This window comes from Tupaia chinensis, unplaced genomic scaffold, assembly GCF_000334495.1.
Source record: "Tupaia chinensis unplaced genomic scaffold, TupChi_1.0 Scaffold000070_1, whole genome shotgun sequence".
Lineage (NCBI taxonomy): Eukaryota > Metazoa > Chordata > Mammalia > Scandentia > Tupaiidae > Tupaia > Tupaia belangeri.
The window spans coordinates 299,000-309,327 of record NW_006159530.1 but is presented as its reverse complement, the minus strand read 5'-3'; the positions used below and the strand labels follow the sequence as shown (position 1 = coordinate 309,327).

General features: G+C 40.4%; 1 protein-coding gene across 1 annotated transcript in view; it reads right to left on the bottom strand.

Moving 5' to 3' along the window:
* The window catches only part of ATF6 (activating transcription factor 6), a 255,241-nt gene that overhangs the window by 192,563 nt on the left and 52,350 nt on the right, over positions 1–10,328 (bottom strand). Inside the window, exon 10 of the mRNA XM_006142264.2 lies at positions 8,016–8,236. Coding sequence (XP_006142326.1) covers positions 8,016–8,236 — 221 coding nt within the window. The remainder of the gene's footprint in view (positions 1–8,015; positions 8,237–10,328) is intronic.

Sequence of the window (10,328 nt, the reverse complement as noted above, 5' to 3'; positions counted from 1 at the left end):
TTCCTTAACATTTCTTTGATTTATTAAAGCTAAAACTGCTTTTCTTGAAATTAAAAAAATACAATGAAAAATACCTATTTAATGATTATAGTAAATTTAATAGCATCAGCTAGGTGCTACCTTTTTGAATGTTCATTCTACTCAGAGTTTCACACCTAAGCTGGGCATGTATGCACTGATCTGTATATACCAGCTAAACTTGCTATTGAAAGTAATTGGATCACTTAAGCAATTTTGTGAATCAATAAATTGTAGGGGAAAAAAGAATGGAAAACAACTGTAGACCCCTAAGATAGTGTGGGAGGAGGGTGGGAAATGGCAGAGGGTGAGAAATAGGAGTAAATATATATATATATGAAACTAGAAATGGAAAATTAATGACAATAACATGTATCATTAAGTCACTATGCAGTATATTTTGGATGGGAAATCACATTTTGTATGCTCTGATGATGCTTAGGGAATGAATGTAAATTAAGTTAAAAAAAAAGTTTCAGAAAAAAAATGTTTTTCTTTTAATTAAAAAAAGCATTAAAAATACTTTTTTGATGACTGCAATAAGCTATATAGCCCTAGCTAGGTGTTATAGTATGTTCATTCTGCTCACTGAGGTTTATGCCTAAAGTCAGACTTGTGTTCATGCATATGTATATATCAGCTGTGCTTGCTACTGGAAATATTTAGATCAATTAAGATATTTAGTGGAACAATAAAATGTGGGGGGGGCGGGGGAAGGCATAGAAAGCAACAATAGATACCAGACACAGTGTGGGAGGAGGGTGGGAGATGGTAGAAGGTGAGAGACAGGGAATCAAAGATGGGGAAAAAGGCAAAATATACAGGAGACAAGAAATGGAAAATTATTTATCGACAATAACACATATGTTGGTGTGCTTGATTGAGCCAATACACAGTGTATCCTGGATGGAAAAATCTCATTTTCTATGCTGTAATGATGTACAATGAATTAATGTAAATAAATAAATCAAATAAATATATTAAAAAATAATAATATTACCAACTCTAAGTTTTAAAAAGTAATAAGGCTAGCCAATAATTACTATTAAAAAGAAAAGCTAATACCTATTCTATATTTTTTCATCTCACACATTCCTTACTTCCCCATTGTTAACTGAGACTTTGCCAGCAAATTACTCAGTAAATTTACAGAGCCCCCTTATGAGTGCCATAGCAGAACAGACATGATCTTTCACTCCAAAGGACAAATGGCTGTCTGGCTAATAGATTAACATATAATGAAGCATTTAGAGAGTGCAAAATGGGCCAGTGACACACAATGATGATGGCCAACATTAATATGGTCATTATTGGGGCTAGCAGGTAGCATGGTAGTTAAGGTGTTGTACTCCCGCATGTTGACCAGTTTGAGTCCCTGACCTGACAGTATGCCTTCTCACTTTCCCCTACTTCCCCTCCAACCCCTGTCTCTCTCTAGTGAGTGTATGTGCCCTGTAACAAATTTAAATACTAATATAATGATAAATAAAAGCAATAAATAATTCTTTTTTAAAATGCTCATTATTCAGACTTTAAGCCTAATGGAAGTTTTTAAATGCAATGGCTATAGCCTTATCCACTTTTAATTAAACTATAGGGTCTCCATTTCACTGTTCCTTATGACTGGGTAATATTCTATATGTATATGCCAAAGATTCAGAGTGGATGAATATAGAAGACTTATGTTGAGTGAAGTGAGCCAGACTGAGAAAGATACACACTGTATACCCCCAACATGTACCGAATATCTGCACTCTATGGCAGAAATGGAAAGATTTGAAGATACGATCATAGAGAGGATAAGTGTAGATAGCAAAGATTGTAAGGGAAGGGAGTGGGTGGCAGGGAGTGGGTGGCACAGGGTGGGTGTGAGGTGCAAAGGGAAAAAAACAATGGACCAAAAAATATGAAATACTCTGTTGAAAAAAGAATATGTACTATATACATCATGACTGGTACTTTATGTAAAATGTAAAATTCATCTGAAAAGAATTTAAAAAGGAAAGATATAAAATTAAAACAAACAAAATAAATAAATGCAAGGGAGATCAGCAGTTGGCATGGCAGTTAAGGCGCTGGAAACCTAAACGGTCGACCGTGGTTTGAGTCCGGGACCTGGTGGCTTGAAACTCATGCCAGGTGCACATGCATGTGTGCCCAAAATCCCAAGAGGAGAACAAAGGAAAAGGGACTGGGGCATGTCCATCTCCCCTGGGGAGTGATTTCTTGCTTTCTGTCTCTCTGTCACTCTCTGTCTCTCTGGCAAGTGCACATGCCCTATAACAAAAATCTCTCCAATAAATAAATAAATAAATGGATGAACTATGTCAAAAAAAAAAAAGATCTTAGAACTAGGAGAGACTTGGGACCAGCAGTTGGTGCAATGGCTATGTTGCTGGACTCCCATGTAGTCGACTGAGGTTCAAGTCCCGGACCCAGTGGCTTAAACTCACGCTGGGTGCGTGTGCGTGCGTGCCCAAGATCCCGAGAGAATGGAGGAGAAGAGATTGCAACATGGCCATCCCCCCGGGGCGGGGAGATGGCGTTGCCTCTGTCTCTCTCTTTCTGGTGAGCACACACACAGCCTATAGCAAAAACCTCTCCAAAAAGAAAAAAAAAAAAAAGAATTAGGAGAGACCTTACTATGGGGACAGCACAGATTACAGTAGTAACCCAATGCTCTGTAATGCTAGATTCACATGGGAAAGTCCTGAGTTGGTGTTTTGTAGCTGCCAAGAGTGCAACCATGTGTTGGGTTCCTAAGTGACTTGGCCAGCTGATAGGATAGGATAGACTGATGCCTCTTTACTCGAAAAAAGAAACCAGGCTGGCTAAGGCTGGGGTAGTGTGTGGTGTGGGGACCCTGCCAGCAGTACTTGTCTCTCTTCCCCAACTATCATAGAAAAAAATAACTTTTTTAAACTGGGGACTTTTATTTTTTAGGTTCTTTTGCTATAGGGCATGTGCTCTTGCCAGTAACAGAGACAGACAGAAAGTGAAAACTCACCCTCAGGGGTGAAGAGCATGCCAGAAACCCTTCTCTTCCATTGCAGGCATGTTTTTCAAGCCATTGCGTCCAGGGCTCAAAGAGCAGAGTCAGCCATGTAAGATCCAGTTGCCTTAAGTTCCAGCTTGCCCAAGAAGGAACTTATCTATAACTTATCTGTACTGTAGAGAACAGCCATTCTGAGAAACATGATGACTTTTAGACACATGCAGAAATGCAGTTCCATGGGCAGTTCATTTGCAAAGCTATGAACACCATTAACATGTGAATACACTAGCTGCCTGTGTCCTAAACTGCAGAACAGTATAGGTTTAAAGGAAGTCACATGTGTTAATCAGAATTTGCCCAAGAAAATTAGATAAAATTTACATAGAACTACAGGGCACCAGGTGTCTTTGCATCTTCAGCAGGTTAACATCTGAAAACACCTGGCTTTACATTCCCCTTCTCCTTTCCCCATTTTCTGCCCTTTAAAAAAATAAACCTGAGTACAATTCATAGTAGTGGCTTTCTCCATCAGAGAAATCCAGACTACCTGATCCCCACTTTTCTTTACTTGTAAGTCTTTGTGTGTTTACTTTTACATTTATTCTCTAATCCACAGCCTCCTCCTCAGTCACGCACTCATTTAGCTGTGCAGGACATGGCACTGTACCTGTTCCAGGTAAGTCCTCTAGGATAACTCAGAATAATTCTGCTCTTCTCTGCATGACCACCTTTGTTCCCTAGAGGATGGCTCCCATGTTTACTTTCAGTCTTCTCTTCAGTTCACTGACTCATTCCAACCCTTAAACCACTCCTTCCCTATGAAGGCTTCTAGACACTCAGGCCATGATTAGAATGTTTTAATTTTTGAAAGAAGATTTAGATTAAGTTAAAAAAAATTTTTTTAAGAATTATTTAATTTGGGGCCAGCAGGTAGCATGGTGGTTAAGGGTGCTAGACTCCCACACGGCCAACTATGGTTCAAGCCTGGATCTGGCAGTTTGCTTTCTCTCTCTCCCTCTCTGTCTTTCTCTGGTTAAATTAAAACAAGTAAACAAATAAATAAAGTTAGATTTTTTTTTTCAAAAAAAAAGAATGATTTTATTTAGCTTTATTTATTTATTCATTTTAATTTGGCCAGAGAGGGACAGAGTGAGCATGCATGTGCATGTGTGCACCTGTGAGAGAGAGAGAACGAGAGTGAGAGAGAGAAAGCAAGAAAGGAAGCCGCCAGGTCCACGACTCAAACCATGGTTGGCCATGTGGGAGTCCAGCACCCTTAACCACTATGCCACCTGCCGGCCCTTTAAGTCAAAATTTTTAACAATTGTAATGTGCATGCTTAAAGTTTTTAGTCTTTATCTTGTCTCATGCCTAAAATATTTCATAATTAATATTTCAAATGTCCTCACATATTATATAAAGTTAGTACTGAATAGTTTCTATTGCTATTTTAGGATTATTACACAAGAAACAGTCAAGATAATAAGTTAAAGAGCAATAAAAGGAAATTTTCTGGGATCATTTTTTGAAATCGTTTCATTACTCTTAACCTTCTCAGTCTCCTGTGAAATGTATACTCTTTTTTTTTTTTTTAACTGCTGTACACCTTTTTATAGTCTGAGAATGCATCTGCTTATCAGAGAGAGAAAGCACCCTCTGATGGAGTGGGGTCATGCTACAATTCCTTTTCCTCCACCTCTCGCTCCTGCCAGGATTTTATATACACTCATATTCAGCATGTTTTTCAAGCCACCTGGGTTGGAATTCAAACTGGGGTCGATCTTATGGGATCTGGCTCCCAATGCATAGTGCCTAAGCTCTTACTACTATGCTACAGGCCAACTTTGTACAATTTTTTTTTTTTGAGAGGTTTTTGCTATAGGGCGCATGTGCTCTCCCAACAGACAGAAAGCAAGAAATCACCCCCCAGGGGGGATGGCCACGCTGCAATCCCTTCTCCTCCATTCTCCTCTCGGGATCTTGGGCACGCACACACACACACACACGCTCGGTGTGAGTTTTAAGCCACCAGGTCCGGGACGCGAACTGCAGTCAACTACATGGGGGTCCAGCGACATAGCCATTACGCTAACTCCTGGTCCCAACTTTGTATAATTTTTTAATTTTAAAAAAAAACACAGAATATTTCTGGGGTTTTGTTATTGTCATTCTTTTACTTACTATAGAAATCTTCCCATGCACTAAAAAGAAAGACAAAACACCCAGCTTCCCTGATGATCAACACTTTGCCAATCTTGCCTATTCTGTGCTCACCACATAACTTTTTTTTTTTTTGAGAGATTTTCACTATAGGGTGCGTGCGCTCGCCAGACAGACAGAGAGAGACATAGAGACAGAAAGCGAGAAATCACCCCCCAGGGGGGATGGTCATGCCGCAATCCCTTCTCCTCCATTCTCCTCTCGGGATCTTGGGCACGCACACACACGCGACCAGCGTGAGTTTTAAGCCACCGGGTCCGGGACGCGAACCGCGGTCGACTACGTGGGAGTCCAGCGACATAGCCATTACGCTAACTGCTGGTTCCCATCACCACATAACTGACAGAAAATTCCAGCAACATATTGTTTGATCTTCAACTGAATTGCATAGTAAAAGCACTGTGCTTACTTCTGGTTCTCCAAAGAAACTAACATAACAGTCAAGCATAATACTGTATTAACCATGGTTTCTATTCTCATATAACACTAATATTCCACGTTATACCCAGCATCACCGTTGTCAACACCTTTACGGACCATAGGACTCTTTCTCCAGAAGTCAGATGTTTTGGGACCAGCAGATGGCATAATGGTTACATTGCTGGACTCCCATGTGGTTGACCACATTTTGGGTCCCAGACCTGGCAGCTTAAAACTCATACGGGCACATGTGTGTGTGTGTCCAAAATCAAAGAGGAGAAGGGATTATGGCGTGACCATCTGCCCGGGGAGTGATTTCTCACTTTCTATCTCTGTCTCTCTGGCAAGCACACATGCCTATAGTAAAAATCTCTCTAAAAAAAAGAAAAAGAAATCAGATGTTTTACTTTCATTAGGTAATAGTTGTTTGTTATGGATTTTAACAAAATTGCTGAGATTACTTTGCTGTGTTTATGCAACAGTGGAGCAATTTCACGACTAAGTGGGTCACTGACATGCTTGTTAATAAATTCTGGTAGGCAGATCAGACAGTAGGCTGATGAATAACCTTGTGTAACTCACAGGATTTTAAAAATACTTTGCAAAAGCACTCTACTTAAAGAAAGGGTAGAGCAGTGATACAACTAGAAATATCCATATCATTATTTTAAAGAAAACATACAGGCCTTACTTTCTCAATCCTAATTTTAAAGAATCCATTGTTAGATTAATTATTTAACTTCACCTTTCATTAAATTTTAGAGCCATGATGTTCAATTCTATTTAACACACAACATAAGATATTTCAGACTACTCTAAAAGAAAGCAAGAGTTCCCTGGCAAGTGCTGTCTGTAACTGGCTTTAGGGAGTGACAGATTTTAGGAAACTCTGTGATTTATAAATTATAAGAAATCTCTACAGCATGCTAGAAAACATGAAAGTTTGCAAAGATGGAAAGTGCCAGATAATCATTAAGAGACAGAATTCCTAAGCGTAGCAAGTCATCATTATGCAGTGGTGAAAATCCTTCCAAAGACAAGGGAGAAGCTAAATATAACCTGCCTAAAAAGTAGTCTACAGACTCTTATCCAGGGAGTTGCTAAAAACACTTGTCAGGAAACACGAAAGACTCTGTAAAATATTAGTGGATGACTGAGTTAGGGCAGTGAGTGCTCAAGAAGTATGGTAAGACAATTCTAAAGACAGAGTAAAGGAAAAGGTATACATACCACACTCTTCATCAGACCACTTCAGACTTTGAAAACCTTTTCAATTAGATTCTAATGTAAGCCTTATCATAACTTTCCACCAAAGACTGGATGTGCAATTTCAACATACTCTTTTATTTGCAGCATTATAATAAACTAAAAAAAAAAATAAAAAAAAAAAAAAAAGGCAGGGCCAGCCGGTGGCTTGGTGGTTAAGGCACTAGATCATGCCTTAACATGATCTAGCTGGCTGAATGGTTTGCATCCTGGACCCAGTGGCTTGAAAAATATGCCAGGCACATGTGCATGCATGCTAAAACTCCCGAGAGGAGAATGGAGGAGAAAGGATTGCAGCATGGCCATCCTCCCTAAAAGGTGATTTTTCAATTTCTCTCTCTCTCTGTCTTAACTGGCAAGTGCACATGCTCTATAGAAAAAACTTAAATAAAAAAGAAAGGTGGGGATGGAGGGTGGCATGGTGATTAAGGATGCTGGATTCCCGCATGGCAGACCATGGTTCGAGTCCCAGACCTGGCAGCTTGCTTTCTCACTTTCTCTCTCTCTCACTCACTCTGTCTCTCTCTGATCAAAATGTCTTTTCCTTTTTAAAATCAGGCATGTAAGGGTCAGGAGGTGGCATAATGGTTACGTTGCTAGACTCCCATGTAGTCAACTGAGGTTCAAGTCCTAGACCCAGCAACTTAAAATTCATGCCAGTGTGTGTATGTACACGCCAAAAATCCTGAGTGGAGAATGGAGAAGAGATTGTGTTGTGGCCATATCTATCCCCAGGGGGGTGATTTCTTGCTTTCTGTCTCTCTGTCTCTCTGTAGCAAGCACATAGGCCCTATAGAAAAAAATAAAATCTTTCTAAAATCAGGGATGTAAAACAAACAACTAAGTTTTGGGACCAGCAGGTGGTGTGGTGGTTAAAGCACTGGACACTCCCATGTGGCTGACCACAGTTCAAGTCCTGGACCTGGTGGCTGGCTTTTGGCTTGCTTTCTCTCTCTTTCTCTCTCTCTCTCTCTCTCTCTCTCTCTCTCTCTCTCTCTTTCTCTGTCTGTCTCTCTCTGGTCAAATTAAAATTAATGAATAAATAAAATTAAATAAAAATAATTCCCTCAAAAAAAAAGTAAGTTTAAAAACTTACATCTGAACCCACGCTTCTCATGGTGCTTTGCAGGACAGGTTTAGTCACGGAAAGTTTTCCATTCGCTGGGCTGTTCGCCACAGGGGCTGGCACCACGTTCACCACATGGTTAGGTAGCTGCGTGGCTCCCCCAGCAACAGCGAGCACCGGCTGGGCAGAGGGCAGCACTCCAGGGGCCTGAAGCTGTACCACCGTGGGCTGGGAGAGCAACACCGTCTGACCTGCACGGGGAGAAAGACAGGGAATCAGAGGGTGCAGGAGTGCTGCGGCGGGGGAGGCAGTTCACAGCCAGGTGTCGTCTGTGGATGCCGGCATGAAGTTCAACACTGGGGATTTAATACCATGGATTACAATGCGATCAATAGCAGCACATACTCACGGTGTAATCTTTTTTTTTTTATTTTTACCATAGGGCATAGGCCAGAGAGAGAGAGAGAGAGAGAGAAAGATACAAAAACAGGGAAAGTGAAAAATCACCTCCCAGAGAAGATGGCCACACCACAATCCCTTCTCCTCCATTTTCCTCCGAGGATTTCTGACATGCCCACACATGCGTCCAGTGTGATTTTTCAAGCCACCAAGTCCAGGACTCAAACCACAGTCTATATTTCTATATTTATCTTTCCCAAACATACACATATCAAATTTCCTGCTAGACACAGATTTCTTTAAGTACCTTTCAAATTGATTAGTGGTAAAGGATTTTTCATATTATAAACAAAACTTTAATACTGAATATGAAAAAAGTCATGACTTATTTTTCTATGCAAAAATGCACCATGACTTTTCCAACAACCCAGTATTTTTATTTTGTATTTTTATTTATTTTATTTTGTATATACACACAAGACAAAGAGAGATCGAGAACCCTGAACAGAGTCTTGTTACGCAGCAATCCCCTTTCCTCATCCCTCCAGCTCCTCACACTCATGCCCAGTGCATTTCAGGCCAACCCAGGATCCAAACTGACAGCTGGCCACGTGGCTTCCAGCACTGCAGTCCAGTATGCGCTACACCACCCTGGCTAGGCCCATACATTTTAAATTAATAGCAATTACAAATGCATAGAACACCAAAAATGTATAAGCATAGACATGGCAACTCAATACTGAAAGAACAAGGCAGGGCAAGTGGTGATGGTGCAGAGGGACCCCGTGGGAAAGGCCCTGAGTTCATATCCTGGGACCTCCTTCAGCATGCGAGGCACATGCACATGCCTATGATCCAGGCCAGCTGGGACCAGGGATGGGCTGCAACAAGAGAGCTCTATCCAGGGTGCCTGTGTCCCTGTCTCTCTCTCTTTCTCTGCTTTTAAAGAAATAATAAACTTTTAAAAAATGATTTTATAGGGAACCAGCAGGTGGCATGGTGGTTAAGGCGCTGAACAAACCCACATGGCCGACCCACGGTTTGAGTGGCTGGACCTGGTGGCTTGCTTTCTCACTTTCTCTGTCTCTCTCTAGTCAAATTGAAATAAAGGAATAAATAAATAAAATGAAATAATCTTAAAAAAATGATTTTATAAAAAAGAATAAGGTACTACAAAAAGCAAAAAAAATAAAACTATTTGAGATAAATTCTCAGCTAATAAGCACAGTATACACAAATCTGTAATTTAAAATAGTCTGTAGATAATACCAATCTTTCTGCCCCAACCCCAAATGATACCTTTTAAATCTCTTCTTTTGCTTTTTGTTTGTTTGTTTGTTTTTTAGTTTTTGCTATAGGGTGTATGCGCTCACCCGAGAGAAACAGAGGCGAGGAGGAATGAGCAATCACCCCCCGAGAGGATGGCCACACTGCAATCCCTTCTCCTCCATTATCCTCTTGGGATTTTGAGCACAAACACACGTAGATGACCCTGGTGTGATTTTTCAAGCTGCCAGGTCCAGGACTCAAACCACGAATTTGGCTATATGGGATCCAGCCACCTTAACCTCCAAGCCAATTGCTGGCCTCCCTTTAAATCTTTTCTTATTGGTCACATTTTTCATTACTTTAAGCTCATGATAATCTAAAAAGAATTGGTACTTTTAACCTAATGAAGACTTACACAACCTATAACTCCAATCTATTAAAAACGTTACTAGCCTGCTAAGGGTCCTTTTGGACCTGGCCAGTTTTATAAGGTGTTGAAAGTCTAATAGCCACAGCTGCTTGGGCCTATCTGACAAAATAAAGGTACCAAGTAACTGGCAACTAAAACTCCTTGTAAATTTATAATTTCTCTTTAGGAAAACAAAAAGCATTATACTTTCAGACAGTTTAATATGACCCATGTAAAACCCAGCTCAGTATTTCAAAGGATCAGAG